Consider the following 26,762-nt stretch of genomic DNA (forward strand, 5'->3'; position numbering starts at 1 on the left):
TTGTTGGGCAGCTAGGGGGCGCAATGGAGAGAGCCCCAGCCCTGAAGTCAGGAGGACCCGAGTTCAAATCAGGTCTCAGTCACTTAACATTCCCTAGCTGGGTGACCCTAGGCAAGTCACTTAACCCCAATTGCCTCCGGAAATACAAAACAAACACTGTTCCTCTGGGCCCCCACTGCAAGCACAGAGCCTGGGACATGGCAAATCTCCCAAAGGGGCCGCTTCCCTCTTGGCTCCCGGGGAACCCCTCATCGGGCTGGCCATGAGGCATTAATAAAGGATGCTACACTATGGGCCCCCCACGGAGTCACGGCACTTCTCAAACTCTGCACTACTCAACTCCCAGAGATAAGAAAAGTGAACTGTCATCTAAGTGCAGGGCTGGGGGTGGGGGGGATTCATGAATTACATTGGCAGAAACTCCCTCCCCATCCTCCTCTGAGCCTTCCTCCTGCCTAGGAGTCCTGGGGCCTGGCTGACCCAGCCCCTTGGCCGGAGGATCCTCCCGCACAAGCAGGAGCTACAGCCAGAAGAAAGGGCGCACCTCTTCTCGGGGAGGGCCTCTGGCTCCAGGGTGTAAATGATGATGTCACTCTCTTTAGAAGACTCCAGATCCAACTGGAGGAAGTCAGGGCACTGGAATCCACCTTCCGTCTGGCTTGGATCCTCTTGGCCCTCTGTCTGAAGGAGGACGAAGCTCGTGGTCTGAGAGCAGGCCCAGTCAGGCCTTTCGGCCCGCGGACCAACTGCTCAGAACACAGCGGGCTAGTCTAGCTCCCTCTACGCCGGCCCCTCCCCAAAGCCTGCCTGGGAAACCTGAAGCTGGGCACTGACCTCATTGAGCAGCTGGGCCAGGTTCTGTGGCTCCACCTTCTCCAGGCCAGAGTCTTCCAGCACGTCGGGGTTCACGGGGCTGAAATAGTAATTCAGGTCCCGGGCATCCAGAATGGTCTTGATGGGCTCCCTGTCAGCCCGCTCAGCCCAGCGGCCGTGGGGCTGGTAGCTCCGCTTGGCATGGAACGTGGCCCCATCCACATCCTCATCCCCCAGCTACAGAGACAAAGAAGAGCCAGCTGTGCGCCCCTGCCCGCCAAGCGCCAGCCGCCCATTTCCCATCTGGGACAGGTAGCCTGCAGACACCTACAAAGTGCCAACGCGGTTCCAGGCTTCCTGTTAGGTTCTGGCACCGTGGCTGCCCATGAAGATGCCCCTGCAAGGAGACTTAGCTCCCTGGGACCAAGTATCTGATATCCTGGGAGAGGGAGCAGCTCCAAGTGACCTGCACCTCTGGCACACCTGCCCGAGCAGGATGCCCTTCTAAAAGCCCTCCCCTCCACACCCCGCCTCCTCAGCCCTTACTCCAGAGGGCACCAAGTGCCAAGAAATCGTTACCAAGGAAGGGAAGGCCTCAGCCCCACCCTTGCTAACAGACATGCTATCCTCAGCGGCCCTTCCAAGCCAAACCCACTTACCAACCGCTTAGCCCAGAGGGGAAGCTTGCCATTGGTCAGCAGACATCGGGGATCTAGAAAGCCAAAGGGGATCAGGGTCAGGAGGAGAATACCCTATTCCCATGTCTCTATCCCTGAGGAATTGCACAATCCTCAACAGTTACCCAGGCCCGACCCCAACTACCTTAGGGGCAAAAAGGGAACCCCCCACCAAGCCCAAAAGAGCTGGGGGGAAGTCTCTTACCCCAGGGGACAGAACAACTCCCCCCCCCCCCAAATAAGCAGCTGCCCAGATATGGGATGAATTGGCTTAGACAGAGGTGCAAGAGGCTGGAGATAATAAAGACCAGATACCCACCCAGTGCCCTGATGCTAGAATTGTGGTGCTATCCAAATCTTTTCAGTGCAGAGTCAAGCCATGTTGGCAACTTCTGGCTAAGCTCCCTGGGAAAAACTCAGCACTAAGTAGGGCCAGGGGGCCAGGTCAGAGCCACTGAGCTGTGATCTGGTCATTTCATGGCAGTGATTAGTAGGTCGTAGGACCCTAGGCCCCAAACTGGGAGGGCCCATTCACAAACAAGGAGCCTGAAGTGCAGGGACCTGCCTGTCTCAAAGCTGTCTTTGGTGGGGGTCTTCAGTAGCTCCTCTGGCTCACACTCCTCTTCCAGTTCATCCTCCGTTTGCTCTCCAGGGCTCAGGGAACAAGTCCCGCTGGGCACAGACATGTAAGTTTCCCGCCTGAACTCAGAGGGCAGAGGTGGGGCAACTGTGAAGGTCTTCCCTGAGACTACCCCCAGCCCTCCTCCAAGGCCAGGCCAGCCCAGAAACCAGGCTGCCCCAGAGCTTGAGCAGGACACGGCTGACTCCATGCACCTCAGCCCTAGCCCAGAAACCCCCATCTGAGAGCCCTTTCCCTTCCTGTGGCCTCCGGCTGAAGGGCCCTGGGAATCTGTCTGAGCTCCAGCTTCCAAGTCCCACCACGCTTCCCAATGGGTGAGGGAGTGCCGAGCCCCTTCCCAGCTTTCGGACCCTGTCTCGCCACCTTGGGGAGCCAACGGCGAGCCTTAGGGGAGGTGAGCCAAGTGATCTGTGCCCCTATACAATGAGGGAGAGGAGGCCAGAGGCCCCGCCCCTACCTCAGCTGGCTGGTCCACTTTCTCTCTTTGAGCTTCTTCTGCTGCTCAATGTGATCGATCTCCATCAGGTGCTGCTTCATGCAGCTGGTGATCTCCGGGCCCAGCTGCCAGATAAAGACACAACTGGAGGAGAGGAAGAGACCAGATGTAAGGGAGCAATTGCCAAGGAGGGAGAGAAGAGGAGGAGGAGGAAGAAAAGGACTCAAGAATTGCCATTCTAAGCACTCAGTATACAGAGAGAAAGCTGGGAAGAGTCCTCGCTCCTCAAGAGTTCACGTTTTAAGGGGGAAAGGGGGAGAGTGTCAGCTCTCAGCCAGATGGAAACATCTCAAAGAAAGGGGTGGGGCGGGGGGGAGAGATCAGGGCATTTAAAAAACTTAGTGGAAAGAGCTCTGGACCAGAGGGATCCAGGTACAAATTCCATTTCTGAGACCATGTGACCCCCTCTTAAGCCTTATGAAGAAGTGAGGTTCCCATGAGACCACCTCCACGAAGGCTTCTGTAAATTGGCCTTCCAGGCCTTGTGCTAGTGGCCCATTTGCTACGGATGCCGCCAGTGTCATCCTCCAAGGCACAGATGAAAATGCTGAAAAAACCAGAGGGCCACTCAAGGCCTCCTCCCCCAAACCTGTCAGCAGCTATTCAGGATGACTCTTTTGGGTCAGTCATTCGGCTGGGTCAGATCCAGCTAACTGACCCGCCCCCTAATCCCCACCTGGGACCTTGTTCCCCCCCAAGAGAGCACAAGAGACTTTGTCAAATGCTTTGGTCCCTAGTGTGCCCTTCATCCATCAGACTAAGAGAGGAGACGGCACTGGACCAGCTAGAGCTGCTAGCTCTTGGGGACCACCGCTTCCCTTTCTAAACGCTTACAAATCAGGGGCAGCTTGGTGGCACAGTGGGTAGAGCACCTGCCCTGAAGTCAGGAGGACCTGAGTTCAAATCTTGGACACTTAATACTTCTAGGCTGGGTGACCCTGGGCAAGTCACTTAACCCTAATTGCCTCAGCAAAAAAAATAAATAAATAAATAAAATATATATATATATATATATATATATATATATATATATTCTAGGACTCTGTTAAATGGTTGATTTGTAAGCATATATGTATGTATATCTATATGTATGTGTGTCTAGGACTCTGTCCCAGAATCAGAAATCAGTCTCTCCCATCCTTTGAATCTTAGGTTTTTTCCCCAGCTGGGGAGTCCCTGAAAATATCTAAGGGCGTGCAGCAGCCTCAGGACAGGGGCCGTCCCGTCACCAGCCTCACTGGAGTCTGAGGAATAAAAACTGTTTCCTCCCGTGGGCACCACTGGGACCACTAGGGGGTGCCACAGTGCACAAATCGCCAGGCCTGGAGCCAGGAGGACTTCAAATCCAGCCTCAGAGGCCGTCACTGCCCCCATCTGCCTCAGTTTCCTCATCTGTAAATGGCTGAGAAGGAAATGGCCAATCCCTCAAGATCTCAACCAAGAAAACCCCAACAGGGCCATGAAAAGTCAGACATGACCTTCCCCTCACCAAAGATGCGGCTCCCCGGGCAGGGTCCAGCACAGCAAACAAGAACCCCTGCAAAAGCACCCGGGCCACTCCAGGCCGCCCCCAGCCCACTTGGAAACATTTGCCCGGCCCAGCCTGCTCCCTGCCCAGGGCTGCTGCGAGATTAACCAAGAAACCCTCCCCACATGGACCCTGGGCCCCTCAAGAGTTTGCCCAGCTATCTCCATGCTGGTCAGGAGCCATGGATACTGAAGAATGTTTTAAAGTCTATTTTCATTTCTCTCTCGCCTCTTCACCTCACTTCCCCCCTTCCCAGAACCCCAGTGGTTCACAACTGTGTCCTGACCCTTACCTGTCTCCAGACACAGTGATCAGGTGGCGACAGTCATAAGTAAACTTCATGCCTGTGACAATTTCTGCAACCAAATCAGAGAAGAGTCTCTCATATACACCCCCCACATACCCCCCCGTGGGAAAGCAGCCAAACGCGCAGGCCCTAAGGAGACCCCTGCCCTGGAACCTGAGACCAGACAAATGGGCAGACCTACCTGAATGTCCAAACATCTTGGCAATGCACTCTCCAGAATAGAAGTCAATCACCGAGATGCTCTTGTCAGAACAACTGGTGGCTAGGAAGGTGCCCGAAGGGTCAACATGCACCTGCCCAAGGGGAGAGGGAAAAACCATCAAGCCAGGCCTTCCTTGGCCTGAGAAGGGCACATTCCCTCAGGCCTTCACCCCCTCCAGCTAGTCAAGGCCAGCCCACCTATCTAGTCCCTAGCCTCCCACCACCATCACAGGCTGCCAGGCTGCATCTTCCTGCCCCTCCAGTTTCCAGACTCCTTCAGGGCCTGAGCAGGTGTCCAAAGGACCAAGACACGACTCTGGGGAAGACCAAGTCTTAAAACTGCAAACATTCTTTTAAGTTGTGAACATTTCAGATTTCAGAAAATGGTCTTATATTTGAAATTGTGAGCTCCGATTACATGCAGTTAGTTCAGCAACACAGACAGAAAGCGGGCCTGGGAGCCAGGAGGGTCTGCCTCCAGCATCAGGCCTTTGCACAATCCCATCACCTCCTAATGCCCCAGACAAGCGTCCGAGACTGTGCACTGCAGAGCTGGTGCTGACCTGCAGGGTCACGGCATCCCCAATCCAATCTGGATTAAGCGGTATATGGTTCACAAAACGGCCCCTTTCTTCAGGGCCTTCTTCCCGCTTTACTCACTCACAGCCTTTCCCTCCCTCCTTGGGGCCCGGCCCCTCCAGAGCTTGGAGCCCACCCTGAAAGGCTTCTGACCCACAGACATGCTGCCCACCCTGAGGCTGCTCTCACCTTCAGCAAGGAGCCATCGTCCCCCTGAGAACCCTTGTAGCATTTCTTCTGTTTGCCATTGACCGTGTTGTAGACTCTGGGGAGAACGTCAGGTACCCTCAGGGCCTCCAATGCTCACTTGAGCCCAGTCCAAGTGGGAGGGAGCCCTGTTCCCTCCCCTCACCCGCAGTCCTATCCCGCCCAAGGGTCAGAGGGAAGCAGGAAGAAGGGCTGACTAGGATCTCACCAGCCCCATCTCTGTCAGGGGCCCCCAATACTGAGGGCCCAGGGAAGGGCCACAAGGCTTTGCTTTGGAGCTCACCTCACATTCCTGTCCTGACAGGCCACAGCCACATATTTCTGGGTGATATCGATGTCCATGTCATACAAGGTAGTTTTCTCTGCCACGTGATGGGTGCGTACAAAATGAAGGCCATCGGAAACCTAGGACCACAGGGGTCCTTCAGAGGCCAGAAAAATCCCACCTCCCGCCCACCACCTATGGGAAACACCTTGGTTTTTAGAAAGAACAGAGCCATGAAGAGACTGCCCATAAAGTGCTCCATAATCCCCTGCCTTCACGCCCACATCACGGCTTAGCCCACCCTGTTTGGGCACTGCGGAAGTAGATGCTTTTGTCAGCTCCACAGCTTATCATCTGGATGTCTCTGTTCCCTATAGGAGGGGAGAGAGGTTGGGCCCCACATCACGGCTTAGCCCACCCTGTTTCTGTAATTGCCCCCTCCCATGGGCTTGTCCCCTTCAGCACTCACTGGGACCATTCATTCTCTTATCTGTAAATCTATTGTTTCCCTAAATCGCCCCTCCTTGTGGCCCCACCTGTACCTGTAACTCCTACATTTCCACAACACTCCCCTCTCCAGGCCTCGCTGTGACCTCCCCCCAGCAGCTCCAACCACTTCGGTCCTTGCCATTGTGACTGTCTCCACATCCCCAAATGTCCACTTCACATAGTACAAACTGTTCCTTGTCGAGGTTTTTAACCTGCAATTAGTCCATGAACTTTTTAAAAAAATATTTTGGTAGATGTATTGCAGTGTAATTAGTTTCCTTAGTAACTGAATGTATCCGAGTTCAAACATTAAAATCATGATTCTTGGAACGGCTCCATTTCCGAACTTGACTGCCCAAGACTCACCAAAAGGCTTAGTTAGGAAGGCCCTGCTCCATTGGAATCCCCTCCCCAACAAGTGGTTATCCAGTACCCAACCCAAGTCCTCCACTGATGGGAAACCCTCCGGCCCCAGGAGGCCACTCCAATTTGGTCAGCTCTGGTGATTAGAAGATTCTTCCATACACTGAACTACTATGACCTCTCTCAAGCTCCCCTTGTTCCCTTATTTTACCTCCCGTGGTCAGGCAGAAGGAAGCACTGTTATTTCTGCCATCAGACCTTCATGACCCAAAATCTCCTCTTCCCCAGGCTCAATGTGCTCTGTTCCCCCCACACTGGTGAGCAGACAGAGAAGAGAGCTAGATCTCCAGTTCCCTCCCCATCCTGGCTGCTTTCCACTTTCTCAGAAATCCAGGACATGCTCTGCCAACCCCTCCTTTGTTCTAGGCAGGGGGCCTGTCATCATGTAGCTGCCACATCCTACTGGGCCTGAAATTCTCAGTTCTCCCCTCCCCCCCCCCCCCCCCCCCAAGCTATGCTTCCCAATAGTTTTTCAAATCCAACATTTCAGATTTAACATCTGATCACTAAATGTCGGGTCATCCCACAAGGCCTGCCTGTTAAGGTCTTTACACTTAATGCTTGGGACTGGCTGATTGATTTTAGACCCCAATTCTAATTGACATTAGTTACCCCTTAACTATGCCATCTGCCAATCTGATAAAGCATATTTTCACTGATGTTTTCATCCAAGACATGAATAAACATGGCACATGGCGAAGACCAAGGTCAGATTTCTAGACACTCTCAAAATTTCCCTTCATTGTGACATTGATCCAATCATCAGCTAAACCAGATCTGCAACACCCAATTATGCTGTCACAAGAGCCTGTATCTGCCTCTTCCACAAACACTTCATTGGAGCTTTGCTGAATTTAAGTTTCCTGTTGAATAACTGTTCTAAAAAGCAGAATAGTCCAAACTGTCTTGGCTCTGGCAAAGCCAGAGCACTTACTGATCACTGCTTCCCTTTGCAACCATTCACAAGCCTTCCCTTTAACACAAATCTACCATTTTGCCTTCAAAGCCATACTCACTGGCTCGACTGAAAATTGGAAGGTTGTCCGTCCCTAGTCTTAAAAGACCTTTCCTTATGTTTTGAAATTCTCCAAAATGATTTGAGGCCAGGAAAGTGTAGCCATCACTACCTTCAGCAATCTGGGACACTGTCACTGGTCTGAATTCATTAGGGCAGCAAGGTGCTCCTTCAAAGTTAAATGGAGCTTCAGTTCACTGTGACCTACTTTGGAGCTTATCACTGAAAGTTATTCTTAGAAAACAAAAGCAAAACAGAAGCCCTGTCTTCTACCAGTTTGAGTCTTTCCTTCATATTCCTCTTGCCCCCTACACACCTCAAAGTGTCCTTTTTTGTCATCCTTACCATTTGTCAGCCTTAATACAGTTTTTAGAGGATTAGGCTATCCTTTTGTACTTCATCCTCCATCACTGTTGCTTCTAACTTCTATGTTAAAACAAAACAAAAACCTAATTGATCAAAGTACAGTCCTAGAGAAGAGTTAAAATGCATCTTCCTCTCTTCACTGCAGAAGTGGGGGAGTAAGACTATGGAATACCATGCTCACTATCAGATGAACCATTTGGCTATTTTTGCTGAACTTTTTTCCTGGTTTTTTTTTTTTTTTTTTTTTTTTTTTAATGTTATAAGAATACAACTGCTAAGGGAAGAGAACAGGATATATTCTGAAATAGGATAAAAAAAGAAATGTAATGCAAAGACTAACAGCATCATAAAATTTTTCGAGTTCCCAAAGCAGCCACGTCTCTTTCCTATTTTTCCACATCAAAATTATTTGTTCTGGTCACTTGTTCAATTTCCCATCACAAACCCTAAGATGTAAGTCATGTTCCCCACAAAGTTCCTTTTTTTTAGTGAGGCAATCAGGGTTAACTTTGCCCAGGGTCATGTAGCTCATAAGTATTCAAGGCAGAATTTATATCCAGGTCTTCCTGACAAACAGTTTGGTGCTCTCTCCACTGCGCCAAGTACTCTTCCAGAACCGGGGGTTTGAGCATCAGACAACAGGTGGGTTTTTCTCTCCTGTATCACAAGTTTGAAGATAGAATGGCTCTTTCCTCCAACAGTGCTCCCATTTTTTATTTCAGAGTGCAGCCCATGCATACTGGTCAGGCTGAGATCCAAACCAACAATTCCTCTTGGTGCTTGCTCCATTTTTTGTGGAAGGAATTATCAAGGAAACTTAATGATATGATGTCAAGTGTTTTAATTACTTTGTTGTTGGAATCTTTACAAAGTGTTAAGCCATTGGAATTGATTTGATCTTAGAAGAAGATATTTTGGGCCAGAATTTGAAACAAAGTACTAAGTGGAACTGATTGAACAATGCTTGTGTTCACACCTTTAGAGAGCTCATAAGTATCTAAGTACTCAATGGAGTTCACATGTTTAGGAGATTTCAGAGAGCATGCTGGGAGATATCCCACAATCCCACTCTCAGAGAAGTAGCATAAATACAGTTCCAGTGAGCGACTCAAGGGAGTTCTGGGGAACTTCAACTGGGGTTGGAGACAGAGCACTCTGGGAGATACAGAAACCTACTCGCCTCAGTTGGAGATTGAGAAGCCACGAGTCGGAGCTGGCTGGAGGCTGAAGAAAGCAGAGGCAGAAGCCAAGGACAAAGCTGCAAGATCTCTTGGAGCCAGGCAGAGAGATAGGCCTCAACTAACCAGGCTATTTTGGAAGGAGAAATAAACGTTTGCATTTTTACCAGCTGGCTGCGATAATGGAGTAATTATTTATTTCAACTGAGACTAAGGCTGCCTCCAGGAAAACCTTCACATTTTGTAGTATAGGGGCAGGCAGCCCTCAAACCTGATGTGTGTGGGAAAATGTCAGTCATGCTTAGACAATAGGTGTCATTTATAGATGTAGGAATAATGTAGAAACCATGGATGGGCGGCCAGAGCATGTACCAGTAGATCCCAGTTGCTGGAAGGTCCTGCAACCCTCTTTATTTGGCCTCCTTCCTTGCCAGGCTTGTCATCTTTTCCAAATACCTAATCTTTGACCTTGTCCTTCACTTCTTTTGAAGATCATTTTCCACTGTTGTTGTGTCTCTCAAGGCCTTCCTCAGTCTCCTTTGTGATTAAATCGTCACCCATCTTCCACACTTAAGAATTGGGGTTCTTCACCAGAGCTCTTCCTAAAGATCTCTTCTCTCTACGTTCTTCCTTGGTGATCTCATCAGGTCCCATGAGCTCAATTATCCTCTCTATGCAGATGATAACCAGGCCGACTCGATATTCATTTATCTTCTCATCCAGATCGACTCTTCCTTCTTTTTGGCTTCTCAATGACAGTTGTGAAATTTAGCCACAACCTCTCCCCAATCTGTCCTCTTTCCTCCACTCACTCACACGGCCCTGAGTCTAGTTCAGATCCTTTTCCCTTCTATCCTAAATTACTACAATAGCTTCCTACTCATTTTCCCATTTCCAGCACTTCCCTTCCCCAATCCATCTTCCATACAAGTGCCAAAATCACTAAAACAAAGACTCTGAATGGGTCACTCTCCTGCTCAATGTCCAATGACTTCCTAATATGAAGAAGATAAAACAAATTCCTCAGACTAGCATTTGAACCCAACTTATTGTTTTAAAAAGTCATGGCTTTGCTATTATTTCAAATGCTTCAAGACTTGCCTTTGGCCAACCTCTCCGGACTTTGTTTTACTCTCCTTCCCAAAGTATATGTCCCAGCTCAAGGGAGCTAACAGGCAGCCCCCAAACTTGACATTCTGTCTAGTTTCCATGCTTCTTGTCCAGGCCAGAATACACTCCCTTCCTCAATTCTATTTAGATTTATTTATTTGGGTTTAACTTGAAAGCCACCTGCTAGGTGAAGCCTTTCCTCCAATTGTCTTCTCTGCCTTCCCAAATTTCATGTATTTTCTTAGCTGTGTACACAGGGATCTGCACTCTCACCCCAGTCCCAAGAGGATGGAATCTCCCTGGGTGAGAGACTGCTCTTATCTTGGTATCCCCAGGATCTGGCGAGTACCTCAAGGAGTAAAGAGGGAATCAGGACTGAGCCTGTGATGTCACTGGCAGAGGAAACTTCCAAATAAGGAAACAATTTCCCTTAAGAATTAACGGCAACCTTTCCTGTGCAACTGACTTTGTCTTACAGATCTACCTAGAGCAAAGCGGTTGAAACTCCAGGCCTACAAAATGCCTGAGTACAAATCAGACTAACACGTAATTAGGCAAAACAGAAATCAGTAAAAAATACAATGCGACAATTCCTCCCCGGTTTCTATTTACACAGATCTGACATGGCCAGGACAGGCCGAAGGCCCAGTTGGCGTCCTGGCTCCAAGGCTGGGACTCTAGACATGAGGCTTTTTGCTGCCTGTGTAGAGGGCATATATTATCTGGAAGATGAATTTCCAAAAACCTGGGGAGATAGATGGTGCTTTGGCCCTTCAGCCTCCTTGCACTGATTCCCTGAGGCGGCTTTATTTATCAGGGGTTCCTACCTCTTCTTCACACATGACACAAGCTTGCTGAGCTGTCTCTGGTTGGTAACTGGAAGAATCCTGACAGGCCCTAATGCAACCAGATGAGGTGCTCAGCTGGTCTCTTACCAGTAAAGATTTTTTAAACTTCAAATTACTAAAGTTATTCTCTCAAAGTAAAACCTAACCACCTTCCTTTCTTCTCTCTTCCTGCACCTGTTGCTGCATTGTCCCCAAACAATCTTCTATCGTTCCTATGATCCCCATTTCTACCCTTCGCCTGCTCTGGTCACAGGCACCCTCCCCACTACAAGGCTGTTGTCTTCAGCCTCCAAATCTTGAAGTCCCGGCTCCCGTGAGCCACCTGAGCTTCCACCCTCAGCTTGACACTTCTCTCTAGGTTATTTCGGTGTCAACTGTGAACCAGCCACTTCAGTGGGCCCTCCACCCTTCCTAAAGGCTGACCACCACACACCCACTATCCACTGTCTGTCCTCTTGGTCTCCCCGTGCCCTCATCGGCTGTCCTGCCATCTCACCACCCTTCCTGACCACCCAGAAGTCTCCCTGGGAGTTCAGCCCTCCCCTTATCTCCTTCAGGCCAGAAGGGATCAAGACCACAATGCAGAGGCAGATAAGACTTGGTCTTTTGGGCCCAGAGGGCATAAGTGAGAACAATGGGAGGAAGCTGCAAAGAAACAAATAGAGCTTTGATTCAGGAAAATCATTAGAGTGGACCACAAGTGAAGTGAAGGCTGCCTTGGGAGCCGGGGTGGAATGGGGGAGGGAGGCACTTCCAGCTGAGTCTAGATCCCCCTTCTCCATTTGTTGTAATGGGGGAGGGATGTTGTCAAGCATGGGGCGGAATAGATGCCACTGGGGTCCTAAGTCAGAAGGTCTGTAAGTCTGTGTCCTTACCTGCAAATTTGATGGCTGTGATTGAGGAGGAATGGTCATCCAGGGTTTGTTCCAAGTTATAATTCTTGTCCACATTGAGCACGTGGATGAGCCGGTCCCGACTGGCAGAGGCCAGCAATGTCACCCCTGGCAAGATAAGAGGGCCCACGCTGCCCAGCAGATCCTGGTACCTTCTCAGCCTCCCAACTGACTTGCCCAAGAGCCTGGGTCCTAGCTCGCTGAGTGTACCCCTGCTTCGGGCTCTTTCCCAGGGGCCTGTTAGCTCAGCCTCCAGAGAACTCAGCCTTTCCCAAGGTTCAGGTTGCCTTACAATATCCAGGAATTTCTCTCAAGCTCCAAGTTGAGTTTTAAAAGTCTTGAGATGAATCCAGAGCTCTCTACATGCCTGCACCAAGAAATCTGAAGGAGACGGATGGTGTGGTCACGGCATGGAAGAAGCTCCTTGTCCCTCCCTTGTTCATCTATTTCTCCACTTCCTTGAACACATCCTTGCCCACCCCAAGGGGAAAAAAAAACCAACAACTCACCAGTTTCAGGTTTGGAATATTCCAGACACAAAACTTCTGCGTCATGGGCCTCCACCTTAATCAGCTCATCCATGAACCTGAGCTCATGAATCCTGCAAAACAAAACAGCCCCCCAGCCAGTGGGCAAGGGGAGCCGGGTCTGATCTAGCCCCGTGGGCCCGGCCTGCCGCCCCGCTTGCCATCAGCTCAAGGTTCCGGGGCTAGATCCAAAGAATCCTAGCGAGGAGACGGGGGAGGTTGGGCCTCTGACTGAGGCGAGTCTTCAGCACAACTGGTGCCGTGCGAGGGGGACACTTGCCTCAGATTTCCACTGCGGTCGCCTGAGGCCAAGTGCTGACCATCAGGACTGACCTGCATGACCCGCACTCCTGACTTCATGTCCACAGGAGTCCCATTCTCATTCCCCCGGTCTGGGAAATGGGATATGTCTTGCAGGTGCTGGATGTCATTTTCTACATATACCACCTTTAGCAGGTTCTTTGAAGAGAAGGGAAAAGAAACAGTTAACAGTCAATCACCGAGGAAAGAAGGCCCTGAGATCAGGGGCCAAGGCCCAAAGTTATCAGATGGCTCAGCACCAGGAAAGCCTAGGATACTCCAATCATGGCCCGGCCTTGCCGAGCTCAGGAGCACCGTAAGCACCAAAGCCAGGGCCTGGGCCACGGCAGACAAAGCTGGCTGCCTTGCCAAGGGAGGCAGGTCAGAAGTATGTCTCCAGGCCCGAGACAAGGTGACTAGTGGCGGGGGGCAGGGACACTGGGCTGGCCCTAGCTTCCCTGGGATGTGAGCCTTCTCCAAGCCCCATCTGTACCTTGCTCCTACACAGGAGGGCATTGGTCCACTTTTACAGAGGGCAGGAGCCAGCCCAGCCTCTGGCACAGAGACCATAGAAGGAGCCCAGGAAATGGCACAGCTTCAGGTTTGGGGCTCAATTTAAGCAAGGCAGGTGAGTTCACGTGTATAACCCTTGGCAGATTGTTTGCTTTCTCAATGAAGGGAGTGGAGAGGGAGAATTTGGAACTCAAAATTTAAAAAACAAATTGTTAAGGGGCAGCAAGGTGACGCAGTGGCTAGAGCGCTGGCCCTGAGGGCAGGAGGCCCCAAGTTTAATCTTGCTCATTCTTCCCCTCCAAAAACAAAAACAAGGAATGTTAAAAATTGTTTTTACATGTAACTGGGGAAGAATAAAATACTACATAAATTTAAAAAAATAATAATTGTGTCTGGGGCTCCCAGCAGCCCCCAGAGATGGAGACCGGGAAAAGGCCTGGTCCTCACTTGCTCTCAGCATCTGTGCAGGGTCCGGGACCCATCGGAGCCAAGCTGAGCTGGAGAGACAAGCTGGTCACAACTTCAGAGGCACAATCTAGACCAGGGAATCTTTCGGGCAGGGAAGATGTGGAGAAATGGCGAACCATTTGTGCCCTCCGGTGGATGCTTTTTGCCCACTGTCACCCATCACACCAAAGTTCAATGGCAGAGCAGGGGCCGCCCCACCACAGAAGCTCATCAAGCCATGGCTACTCACGTTACTGAAAACGTTCTTGGGCCGGCCGGAAGTCGGGCTGCTCTCCATGTTCCAGAAGCGGATGGTGTTGTCTGAGGAGCAGGTCAGAAACGATCCGGAGGGCAGACAGGCTCTCTGGTCTTCGAACTCTGGGTAGACCTGGAGCCCCCAAGGACAATGCAAGTGTCACTAGTGCCCGAGCCAGTGGCTGGCAAAGCCCGGGCAGCTGGGCTCCACAGGCCTCCGGGGACAAACACTTGGGACCTTTCCCCTCAAAGAGGTTGTGAGAGTTTAGGGAGAGAGAAGGGATGCTCACCTCAACATTCCAGACGTAGGAACTGTGGAAAAGATCGGACCACACTTTGCCCACTTTAGTTAGGTCAAGGATGTCCCAAACATAGATACTGTGGTCCTTGTACACGCACGAGAGCCAGTGGTGGTGGGGGTCAAAGGCCAGAGCCACCGTGTCTGGGTAGACCGACTGGGCCTTCCTACTGAAGAGGAAGCTGGCCAAGAGAAGACATTTCAGTTTCTTCATCATCCCCAGAACCAACCCCTCTTCTCCTTTCCCCAGGGGAGGGGGAGATGACAGGACATTGAGTCTCTTGGGGTCCCCTCCCTCCACTTGGACATGGGCTGGGGAAGGGCTGCTGGTTTCCCCTCGGGCAGGAGGAGCTCCAAGATCTGCAGCACCTGGGATCCAGGCCTTGGGCCACATCCACTCCCAGGTAGTGGGGCTTGGGTAAGTTGGTCACATAATGCATGTCATGTGCCTGGAAGATGCGGACCGTCCCATCAGTGCAGCCGCAGAAGATGAGATCCTCACTGACACACAGGCAAGATGAAAGGGAGACCTGTGGGCAAAAAAGGGGTGGGGGGAGGGTGAGGGGGGCACAGGGTCAGATCTTTTATGACTCTGCTCACCCTCCCCCGCCCCACCCAGGGAGCCCAGCTAAGATGTGCACACAGGTGGGGACGGGGGTTCTGCGGGTTTCTGGAGTGGAAGGGATTTCAAAGCATCAAAGGGAAGATGTGGACACCTTTAAGTTGATCCACTTTTCCAGGACTCTCTTCTCATTAAACTGGCAGAGGAGACCGGAGTAGGACACACAGAAGGTGTTGCCCGCCATCCTGCCCCTCCCACAGGCCACGCCACAGAAGACATTGTTGTGTAGCTCTCCCAGGATGCCTGAGCGCCCCACTAGGGGCACCGTGCCAGTCACCTAGGGGAGAAAGGGACGGTTCACAGCTCTGCACCTCACACAGCTTCATGATGACAAGGGTTAATGTGGAGGCAGCCACTAGGGAGGCCTGAAAATAGCACACCACCCACTAGGTACAAGGGCAGGAAGGGAAGAGGAAAAGGAGTGGAGCCCAGAGGCAGGCCCAGGGCCAGCAAAGAGGCAGGAAGGAGAGGAGGAAAGTCAAGGAGTTAAAAGCTAGTGCTGAGACGCCAGGGAGGGCCTGGGACAGGAGCTAAGCAGCTGCCCTCAGACAGAGAGAGAATGGAGGGGAGGTGGCCGGGCTGAAGCACAGCAGGGCTTCCACAAGTGGCCTCTGAAGGTCAGAATGGAGGAGAGGGCTCAGGAAGACTTCATCCGGGGACCCAGGCCAGCCGCACTCTCTCTGGTCTCCCCCTCTCCCTCCTTCACCTCTCCCCTCCTCCTTCCCTCCTCCCCCGCCGTTGTCTAGCACCTTTACTTCCTTGGACATCTCCAAGAACCAGAATTTGACGTGCCGGTGGCCCACAGTCACAAAGTAGCTGCTGTCCTCAGAAAACGAGATGGCGATGACCTTACATGACACCTTGTTGGAGGCGACCACACTGTCTTTCTGGAAGGGCACAGACAAAAGGCCGGTCCCCAACATTCCCAGACATGCCCTGGGCCCTGCAGGGAGCCTTGTCTTTCCCAGTGGCTGCACCCAACCTTTCTGCCTACACTGCATGGGGCTCCTTCTGGGCCAGCTCCCTGGCCCGGTGTCTCCTCCAATGGAAACTCCTGGAGGCAGGGACTGATTCTTCTCTGTTTCCCCAAAGCCTAGACCAGAACCGTTCTCCACCTCAGCCCCTTCCAGGGGATGACAGTCCGGCCCAGAGGGCCATGGCTGCTTTCCCTCCTTTCTCCCTAAAGGTCCAGCCAGCAGATGCTGCCTCTCCCCAGACAGCACCTCTTCCCAGCAGTCATGGTGGAGAGACAGCCAGCATGAATTTCCCAGGGGACCTTGGCTCCCATTCTCCTTCTCCCAGGAGGGGAGGCTAAGGCCGGCCCAGACTCGAAGAAGAAAGCAACAGGGCCTCTGTCCCCCAGCTCATGGCAGAACGGAGGCAGCCAAACCTGTTTCTCTACCAGTGGCCCACAAAGGACTTCACAGAACAATGGGCTGGCAGAGAGGTCTGCCAGGTGGGCGACTCTTGCTCAGATGCTTCATAACTGAAACCGGCCCAGGGCTTGAGATTTCAAGTCTGGATTCATTCCTATGCGACCATGAGAGTCAGCTCCTTGGAGCCTTAGTTTCCTTCTTTGTAAAATGAAAATTCATACTAACTCCCTCTCAGGCTGGTGTGAAAGAAAGCCCCCTCACTCTCAGATTCCAAAGCTAAGAATGACTCATCGACAACTGGCCTGGCCTCCAGGGCCCTCCACTCCCAAGCCCAGGGACCACCTTCTACCTGCATGGCCCAGACGATACCCTGACAAGTCCACCTCAGCCTTGGCAGTCACCCCCAAGCACTGTCCAAACGGGCCCCTGAAGAGAGGATGCTTTCTAAGAGCCAAAGGCAAGGCTGAGGCCCAACCCGTGCAGGGGAGCCAGGTACCTTCCAGTCCCAGACGTTGACCACCATGTCGTGCTGGTAGCCCATGGACACGATGTGCTTCATGTTCGGCGAGAAGGCCACACATGCCACCCCATACTTGTGGCCCAGCATCTCCGCCACCTGGCTCTTCTCTTCCACGTCCCAGATCCGAACAGCCGGCCGGTGCCCGTTCTGGGGGTCAGAAAGGATCAACTACACGGCTGGATCAGAGCTATGGCAGCCGCCACAGGCAGGGCAGGCCTGGACTCTGGATCCCAGTGGGCAGAGCAAACAGGCTCCTGACCAGGCCGCAGGTGCGGGGCGGCATTTATGTGACTCTGGGACCAGGCAGGGAGCATGGAACCTGTTCCCTGCACTTCTGGCCAGCCCTCGAGGCCACGGGAATCCCCACGAGCTTGAAGAGCCAGAGAAAAACCGGGGTTGCCACATCACCACCCAACACCTGCTAACTCACCTCACCAGTCACAATGTATCTGCCATCAGGAGAGAAGGACAGGGCACTCAGGGCTTTCCTGAGGACCAAGAGAAGGAGGCTGTTAGTTTTCTATCTGCCAAGAAATGGTTTACACACTTGCAGAGGAAGCTGCACAGGGACGGGAGCCACGCTGCCACACTTCCCTCTGGTCCGCACTTCCAAGGCCAGGCTGACCAGTGAGCAAGGCCAAAGGGCAAAGGGAGGAACCATCAGGACTCTACCAATAAACGCTTTCCCCAGTTTCCATGCTCAGAGGATGTCTACAGCCCATTGGGAGGCAGCCACATGGCCCAGCCAAGGACAAACACCAGGCAGGGATCCTTGCAATTCTCAATAAATGATAAACAAAAACTAAAAAATTCCAAATGGTCTTTGAAAATACCAAAAAGCCTCCCCGTGTTCCTCACCATGGCCCTGAGACATCGAGGTTGGGGGGGGGGGGGGAAGAGAGGAATCCTTGGATTAAGGAAATAAGCCATCAGAGAAAAGTTACAATTCTCCCAAAATGCACACAGACGCTTGCCCCCCCAGACCTCTTTACCAGATAGAACGATTTTCCCCTCTGGGCCCCCCAACTGCCACAGTCCACTCCTAATTCCCGCTAGGTGGACAGGGCTGGACTCAAGCTCAAATGTTGCCTCAGCCACATGAGCTCTTTCTGCCTCAGTTTCCTCACCGTGAGGAAATGAGAATAACAGTTCCTACTTCCCAGAGTTGTTGCAAAAATCAAATGAGGTAACACCTAAAATGCCAGAGAAATGCTGGGGTTACTGTGGTTACCTGGCAGTGTTGAAGATGTGCTGCTGCTTACTCTTCTTGGGGTCCAAGATCACCACCACACAGCTGCAGACACAGACAGGCAAATGTTTGAGCCAGTCCCCTCCCTTCCCTGCCTCCCTTGCTGCCCTCCCACCCATCAGGGCCACGTGTCCTCCCCATTGGGGCCTATGGCAAGACCACATACCAATAGTGCATGTTTCACTCCTGAGGAGCAATTCATTTGTTTGAAAGGAACTTAAGGAAGATGGTGGGTCAACTCTGTATCCTAGCCTCCTCTGGTATCTTCTCAATAAAGAAGATCAAAGGTCTAGATAATTTCCTACTTCAACTAGAACAATCTTGAAGGGCCACTAACCTATTTCCCCCAGTCTCTCCATCTTCTACCACCTTTTATTTTGATAATTTTTTTTTCTAAAATTGGTCATTTTAACTTAAGTGTTGTTTTAATTTGCATTTCACCAGCTGGTGATTTGAAGCCTTTTCCCCACATTTGTTAAGTTTGTATCACTTCTTTAGAAAACTATGTATTAAATCCTTGCACCCTTTATCTTTCAGGGAATCATTCAGTCTTATAAATTTGTGCCAATTTCCTGTGGAATTAGGATAGTACACTTTTATCAGGGATGAGTGATACAACATTCTTCCCAAATGATTTTTCTTCTTATTCTAGCTGCACTGATTTTGTCCATTTAAAAGCTTTTTAATTTTAGCTACCTGAAATTGTCTATTTTTTTGTCTTTTACAAAATCCCCTTTATCTTTTTTCTATTAGAAATTCCTGATTTTCCATTGTCCTCTAATTTTTTTAAATATGACCTATATTTATCTATTTAGAATTTAATGTGGCTATATATACATACAAAACATAAACACTGTTTAAACCTGCTAATGTTCACCAAACACTGTTTTCCGTTTCCCCTCACCACAATTCTGCCTGTTCTCAGCAAATAAGCTCAAATTCTGGGATAAATCCAACACTGGACTGTTGGATTTGTCTGCATCTAGCCCATCCTACTGATTTATTTTCTCTTTTTTAACTCTTTTTTTTGGTTATTACCAAATAGTTTTGATATTTACCTTAAAATTTAAAAATCTGATATTAAGAGACTCCTTTTCTATATTTTTTATGTTTTCATTATATATATAATTTTATTTTATTTTTCCCCCATCTTTCCTTTTAACTACTGGGAACTTTTTTCCTCCACAAGAATTTTATTTATTTTTTTCCAAATTCTGTGGAGTACAAATTTGGTAGTTTAGTTGGTAAATGATTAAATCTGCAAATTAACTTAGGCCATTCTTATACTGAACCAGGCATTAAAACCCATTGTTTCTTCAGTTCCTTTTTTTCCTTCTATAAATAGCTTTGTAGTTATACTTAAATAAGTGTTAAGTGGGTCATGGTAGGTTCATGGCCAACATTTTTTGCTTTTTGTAGTCATAAATGTCCTGACTTTTGTTGGGAACATATACAAAGGCTGATGATTTTTGTGGATTTATTTTGTATCCTGCTACTTTGATGATGTTACTGATCATCTTGATAAGTTTCTAGAATAAACCATCATCTATCTACAAATAGATAATTTTACCTTCTCTTCCCTTTGTTCATTCCTTTCATTTATTCTTCTGTTTTACTGACAAAATTACCATGTCTAGTCCTATACTAGTCAAATACTAGTGAAGAGAAGAGAAATTCTTTCTTCAGCCCTGATCATACTAGGAAGTTTCTGAAATTTCCCCAGTATAGACACTGTCAGTTCTTACTTTTTATAACAAATGTTTTTGATCCTATTTTTAAAAGGTCTTTCCAAACCTAGACAGTTTAGCATTTTTAACATAAAAGACTGATTATATTTTGTTAAAGGAATTTCTGAATCTATTGATATAATTGTGGTTTTTGTTATTTATAAGATTTGTTTATTATTATTATTTATACATACATTTTATATGGTTAACTATGTTGCTTGTTTTTCTGATCTTTGGTCTAACTTCAACTTGGGCATAATGAATCCTTCTTTTGAATAGACTACTGGTTCTATGTTTGCTAAAATGTTATTTAAAATTTAATATTTTAATAATTCAATATTAGGGAATACTGCTCCATAGTTCTCTTTTTCTGCTTTACCCCTCAACTTGGTTTAGGTTTAAATGACTCTAAGGGGGTCACTGACAAAGTTCCATGGGTATCAAATATTCAAAGAACTGTTGGTATTATAAAAAGATGAAAACAAATCAAGCACCCAAGGCCTAGAGAAAGGCTGGACAAACTTAAATGAATGAATCATATACAATGGTGCCATAAGGAAAAATAAATATGAATTCAGAGAATTAGGAGAAGACATGTATGAACATTGATACAGGTCTGGAGACAACTAAAAGAACAATAGATGTAAATAAAGGATGTAAATAAAGATATAGCTCAAGTACAACAGAATTCAGGTCAAACACAATGGCCTGTATTAGTTCCAGATGAATGATGTTTAGACAACACTTACTTCCTTTCTGTTAAGGTGAACTATAAGTTTCATGTGCATCAATCAATTTCAATCACAATGCTAACTAATTTTGCTTAACCGATTTTTTTTTTTGGAAGGTACCCATGGGAACTTTCTGTTAATGACTTCCTTGGGTATAAGCCCAAACCAAAGAGAGGTAAAGCAGAGAAAGAGAACTATCAGGCAGTAATTACTAATGACTATTTACACAAAAATTTTAGCAAACATATAACAGTGATATATCCAAAAGAAAGATTTATTATGGCCAAACTGGAGTTAAATGAGGGATTAGAGGAACAATTCAAATGGGGGGCAGGGGGGAGAAAAGGGGGCACGAGGAGTTTATGAAAGGGTTGTTTATTGGGGAATAATGATGTCAAACAAAACGTATTTCAATAAGCCCCAACACAGCATCTATCACATTCTTCTATATCTCTCCAAATTCAGAACTCCTAAACTGAGATAATCCCAATGGGATGTCCTTGAAAAACACGTTAGGAACTTGGGCTCGTTTTCTCCTTAGTCTCTGCGACTGGATATGGAGAGCCTAAGAGCTCTCCTCACTGAAACAGTCTTTTTGAGGCCCGGAGAAGCAGGCAAGGCCTGGATTGCAGGACCTCTGTTGAACAAGGAGGGAGGCTTGGACCCACAAAGCGTGCCATGAACAAGCGAAGGGAGATGCAGGCCTCCTACCGCCCAGCTCAGAAGCCACACTACTCACCCAGCCAAGTAGGCGATGTGGCCTGTGTTCGGATCACATGTTAAGCCGCTGCTGTTTTGGGCTGTAATGCCCAGTACTTTCTCCAGGGTTACCTGCTCCCAAAGAGAAAGCAAACATCAGAGACCTTCCAAAGACCTGGTGGCAAAGTATGAGCCCGACCTTCCGGCACAGCCCACTGAGGCCAGCCTCTGGCACTCACGGCTACTGTCCCCACAACAGTGAAACCTTGGGGGAACATGAGGAGCCAACATAACTACAAGGAGTAGGCCCGAGCACCACGGAGGTACGTTGGGGCATCCCGGATGGGTATCGGGGCTAGGCCCGAGCACCACGGAGGTACGTTGGGGCATCCCGGATGGGTATTGGGGCTGGTTGCTGTCCTTCCTTCGGGAAGCCCACCAAAATGACATCACCAATTAGTACCCTGTGTGGGTTGTGGCTGGTGGGACACAAATAGTCCCTAGGAACAACTGGGGAGGCTTCTCTAATGAAGGCACTTCAAGTTTCCTTTGGGCTACTTCAATTCTGCTTTGCTCATAGAGCCTTTCGGTACAAGGAAAAAGTGAGCCCACAAGCAGCGAGCAGGCGCATCACTCCCTCCAGAACTAAACGTGGAGGGCATGAAAGCAGGCAGGATGCCAGGGACCAGCAGTTCTAATCCAACCTAAACCTAGCCACAAACTTTCTCAGCGACTTCTAACAACTCATTATCCAACGGCTCAAAGGTGTCCTGCCAAAGGGGAGCCCCCACCTCCCGAGGCTGGCCGTCCCACACCATCGGGGCTTGTCTCCTGCCAAGCCCACGGGCCACTCAGGACCTCATCACCAGGATGTCCGCCCTTCTCCTGGCCTTCGGAAGATAACGTCCCCACAGTGTTACTGGGATACCTTCCGAGCCCAGAACCTGTTCCAACTGCTCTTAGTAGTTCCCCTAATACTCTGTCTAAGAATTCAATCACACCAGCTTGGATCGGAGGGAACCATCTGGTAAAATAGCTTGTTCCTAACACGGTTTCAGCAACTATGTGGCAGGCGACCTCGCGTCCCCGATTCTTTTTCTTGGACCGGGCTCCGTGACCCTCCCGAAGGTCACACAGCTAGGAACTATTAGGTGCTGAGGTCCACCGGAACTGGGCTCCTCCTGACTTAGGCCTCCCGCGGCCCCACTTTGGCTGGGGACCCCTCACACACACACCGAGCAGGCCAGTTTGGAAAGACCTGTGGCTCCGGCCGTAGAAAAGGCCCAGCCAGAGAATCCTAGCGCCAGATCTAGGGGCCCGCCGATCTAGGGCCCGCCGGTCCGGCGCCCTCATTTCACAGAGAGGGATCCGAGGTCTCCAGCATCTATAACCGCCCCCCCAAAGCTGCCTGGGGGAGGAGGGGATGCGATGACACGGGGGCAGGAAGCAAGGGGAAGGGCCCGGGCACTCCCCCCACGCAGTGGAGGAAACACCCAGAGCCCAGGAGCCATCCCCGACTTCCGGAGACCAGCTGGGGCCAGACAGAATCCCTGAGGTGGGAAAAGGGGCGGGGCCAAGACTGTGAGAGGGGAAATAGGGGTTGTGGGGCGGGGTGGGGGGAGGCAGGGTAAAAGGGGAGGGGGCGGGGAAGGAAAGGAGGCCGGGCCAGGCTCTGGGAGGAGGGGCGGTAAGAAGCGGTCCCTAGGGGGCGGGGGCGGGGGCGGGGCGCCCTCTGAGAGGAGGGGCATTAGGGGGCGGTCCCTCAGAGGAGGAGGCGGGGCGGCGCTCGTTCTCACCCGGCTCTGCACCGTTTCCTCAGGTCCCGGCAGCAGCTTCACTCGGCGCCTGAGGCAGAGCGGCGGCGGCGGCGGCGAGGAAACCATACCCCTGCGGGTCGAGCCCTGGCCCCCGGCCGCCTGCTGCGGCGGCTGCTTCTCCCTCTCCCCGCGGGGCCCCGCCTCGCTCCGCCCGTAGCCGCCGAGGCCGGGCTCCGGGGCCGCCATCTCGGCTCCCGGCGCCCTCCCGACGGTCCCGGCGTCGCTCGGAACGAGCGGAGAGACCGTTAGCCGCCGCAACGGCCGCTCGCTCCGAACCGCCGCGGGAAAAGCCGGCGCTCCCGGGCGATTGGCTGGGTTTCGCTCCAAGGCCGGCCAATGGCTGAGTGGCCGGTCCCGCGGCCAGCCAATCAGAGGCCAGGGGCGGACCCGGGCGTATCGCGTCACTGGCGGGTGGCGGCGGAGAGGGGAGAGCCGAGCTCGCCCAAATAACGAGGATGGGCTTCCAAGCTCCTCCACGGACTCCTCTCCTTTTTTTAAATTTTAATTAAAAATTTATGGACGTGTTTTTAATGTTGCAAACATTCACAGATTACCCCGACTCCGCGAGAGGTCTTTGTAACAAAATAAAAAGTGAAACTAATAAACAGTGACCTCTTCTGCAACCCCCACCCCCCACTCCCACCTGTCCTTTTTGTTATTTAAAGTAAAGAGAAGTCTATTTTCTCTCCCTCCCACTCTCAGCTCACTGGAAATTAGAGAAAGAAAGATGTCTCCCTCTACACCCTAAATGCATCTAACCTGGGTGATATATTTCATCACCCATCCTCTGGACCATCTTCAATCAATCAATCAAAATACATTTATTAAGCACTTGCTTTTTTTTTTATTTGTTATTTTCAAAATATATGCAAAGATAGTTTTCAACATTTACCTTTGCAAATCCTTGTGTTCCAAATTTTTTCTCTCTCCCTTCCCCAGACAGCAAGTAATCCAACATATGTGAAACATAGCACACACTTATTAAGCGCCAAAGTGCCAGGTTAATAGACTAATGACTACTAAACTCTGGGATGCAAAAAAAAAAAAAAAAAAAAAAAAGCAATTTTACCATTTTCAGTTGCTTATTTTTACCGTCGATGTCAGGTAAATTGTTCTCAGAATCGATGGGCATATTTTTAGTTCCTCAGGAATTGCTTTTGGGGGGTTTTGCCACTTCAAAAAAGAGCTGCTATAAATATCTTTGTACATAAAGAGCCCTTTTCTTTTTTCTTTGAGCTCTTTGAGTATAGGCCTAACATTGGTATAGCTAGTCTGTGCCTTTTCGATCCACCACCCATGTTGCAATGTGCCTGTTTTTCCACAGCCCATCCAACATTTTTTTTTTTTTGGTCCTATTTTCCATACTGATGAATGTAAAAATGTAAGGCAGAATCTCAGAATTGTTTTAATTTTAATTCCTTTAATTATATGGAACATTCCCCATTGCCTGCCCCCAATATGGCTAATGATAGTCTAGGTTTATTCTGCTGAAAATTGACTTCATATCCTTAGACTATTTTATCAATTGGACAATGATCCTCATTCTTATAAATTTATTTTTTTTATTATAATAACTTTTTATTGACAGCCATTCTTATAAATTTAAATCCATTCCTTTTATGTTTTAGAAATAAGACCTTTATTAAATGACATAATACTTGTAAAGTGCTTAGAATAAGGTCTGACTCAGTAGGTGCTTAATAAATGCTAATTCTCCTTCCTTTCTCTTTATCAGAGAAACTTGCTGCAAAGATTTTCTCCAGATGTTTCCATTTTAATTTTAAGTATTGGATTTGTTTATGCAAAACTTTTTAAAATTTTATGTATTTTATTTTCTCCGATACTCGATACCCTTTAGTCATTGTTTCGTCATGAATTTTTTTTTCCTATCCATAGACTTGATAGGAAATTTATTTTTAGGTCTGCTCCCATTTGTAACTGATATTTATGTAAAGTTATGATATTGGCCTAAATTTAATTTCTTTCATGCTGCTTTCTAATTCTCCCAACAGTTTTTGTCAGATGTTGAGTGCCGCCTATCCCAGGAACTGGGGTCTTTATGTTTATTGAAAAGTAAAGTATTAGATGTATTTACTTAATCTATTCCACTGATTGGATTATTCCTTGCCAAATTGTTTGAAGAATCACTGCTTTGTAGTATATTTTGAAATGTGTTAGGCCTCTTTGGTTCCTTATTTCTTTTCATTATTTCTCTTGAAATTTTTGACATTGTCTTTTTGTCTCATATTTATTTTAATTTTCAAATTTGAATTCTCTTCCTCTCCCTTCACCTCCTCTTCATTCATTGAGAAGGTAAGAAAAATAAAATTCAATACAAAACAAATTTCTCTATTAGCCACTTCTGAGAGAGGGAAGAAGAAAAGAGAGAGACAGAAAGACAGAGAGAAGAAAAAGGAGGAGAAGGGAGGAAGAGGAAGAGAGAGAGGAAAGAAGGGAAGAACATATGCTATAATCTGCAATTCTAAGTATTAGCTCCCTATCATGAGGTAGATAGCATGTGTCATCATGAATCCTTTGGGATTGTGGTTAGTTATTGTGTTTAATCAAAATTACTCTTTCAAAACTGATTATCTGTAGAATATTTTCTTATTGTATAAATCGTTCCTCTAGTTCTCCTCACTTCATTTTGCAATGGTTCAAACGAGTCTTTTGGTCATTTTTTTTTACAGGGCATTTGTATTCTATTACATTTATGTACCATAATTTGTTTAGCCATTTCCCAATTGATGGGGATTCCTTCAGGTTCAAATACTTTTCCATGCAAAAAGAGAGGCAATAAATATTTTTATATATATGGGATCTTTTGTTCTGTCTTTGATATCTTTCGTTTATAAACTCAGAAGAGGTCGTTGCTGGGTCAAAAGATATGCACAATTTCATAGTTTTTTGGGCATACTTCTATATGCTTGCCTCTAACAGTTGGCCCAGCTGGACCAGCTATACCCATAGTGCCTTAGTATATACCTTTCCCCCCATAATTCCTCTAGCATATAGTTTTCCATTTTTGTCAGTTTAGCCCAAATGATGGATGTTAGTGGTACCTCATAGTTGTGTTAATTTTCATTTTTCTAATTGTTATTTAGAGCAGTTTTTATATGGTTATTGCCAGCTTTGATTTCTTCCTCTGAAAACTGCTTATTTATATCTGTTTACCACTTATCAACTGAGGAATGGGTCTTTTTCTTGTAAATTTTACTCACTTTCCTAAATATCTTAGGAATGAGATCATTATAAGAGAAATATGCTATAAAAGTTTCCCCTGTTCCTGTTCCCCCCCACACTAATTTTAGCTGCATTTGGTTTTGTTTGTGCAAAATTTTTTAAAATTTTATGTCATCAAAATAATTTAATTTAGAACACAAGATTTTGTAAGGGTGAATATTGAAAATTATCCATATATATATTGAAAATAAAAAAGCTTTAATTTTAAAAATTATTTATTTAACCTCTTGTGAACCTCTCTATTTCATTTTGCAGCTCTCAGATTGGTTAAGATGACAGGAAAAGAAAATGATGAATGCTGGTGGGGATGTGGGAAAACTGGGACACTAATACATTGTTAGTAAAATTGTGAACTGATCCAACTTCTGGAGAGCAATTTGGAACTATGCCCAAAGAGTTATCA

General features: G+C 48.5%; 1 protein-coding gene across 5 annotated transcripts in view; it reads right to left on the bottom strand.

The window, feature by feature from the left end:
• Positions 1–23,413, bottom strand: part of WDR62 (WD repeat domain 62) — a 31,793-nt gene extending 8,380 nt beyond the window's left edge. For 2 of the 5 annotated variants that reach the window (XM_031963098.1, XM_031963096.1), the window contains exons 1-23: positions 23,096–23,413; positions 21,340–21,431; positions 18,125–18,187; positions 17,324–17,381; positions 16,870–17,040; positions 15,747–15,884; positions 15,092–15,274; positions 14,745–14,905; positions 14,368–14,557; positions 14,073–14,210; positions 12,843–13,021; positions 12,545–12,636; positions 12,018–12,143; positions 6,019–6,084; positions 5,732–5,855; positions 5,431–5,506; positions 4,643–4,754; positions 4,447–4,510; positions 2,588–2,710; positions 2,056–2,189; positions 1,473–1,525; positions 835–1,050; positions 545–681 (exon numbers count right to left, since the gene is read on the bottom strand). In XM_031963098.1, coding sequence (XP_031818958.1) covers positions 545–681; positions 835–1,050; positions 1,473–1,525; positions 2,056–2,189; positions 2,588–2,710; positions 4,447–4,510; positions 4,643–4,754; positions 5,431–5,506; positions 5,732–5,855; positions 6,019–6,084; positions 12,018–12,143; positions 12,545–12,636; positions 12,843–13,021; positions 14,073–14,210; positions 14,368–14,557; positions 14,745–14,905; positions 15,092–15,274; positions 15,747–15,884; positions 16,870–17,040; positions 17,324–17,381; positions 18,125–18,187; positions 21,340–21,431; positions 23,096–23,302 — 2,903 coding nt within the window. In that variant the 5' untranslated portion in view covers positions 23,303–23,413. The remainder of the gene's footprint in view (positions 1–544; positions 682–834; positions 1,051–1,472; positions 1,526–2,055; positions 2,190–2,587; positions 2,711–4,446; positions 4,511–4,642; positions 4,755–5,430; positions 5,507–5,731; positions 5,856–6,018; positions 6,085–12,017; positions 12,144–12,544; positions 12,637–12,842; positions 13,022–14,072; positions 14,211–14,367; positions 14,558–14,744; positions 14,906–15,091; positions 15,275–15,746; positions 15,885–16,869; positions 17,041–17,323; positions 17,382–18,124; positions 18,188–21,339; positions 21,432–23,095) is intronic. The other 3 variants (XM_031963100.1, XM_031963099.1, XM_031963097.1) reach the window with 2 other exon arrangements.
• Between the last annotated feature and the right edge of the window lie 3,349 nt (positions 23,414–26,762).

Source organism: Sarcophilus harrisii, chromosome 3 (assembly GCF_902635505.1).
Source record: "Sarcophilus harrisii chromosome 3, mSarHar1.11, whole genome shotgun sequence".
NCBI lineage: Eukaryota > Metazoa > Chordata > Mammalia > Dasyuromorphia > Dasyuridae > Sarcophilus > Sarcophilus harrisii.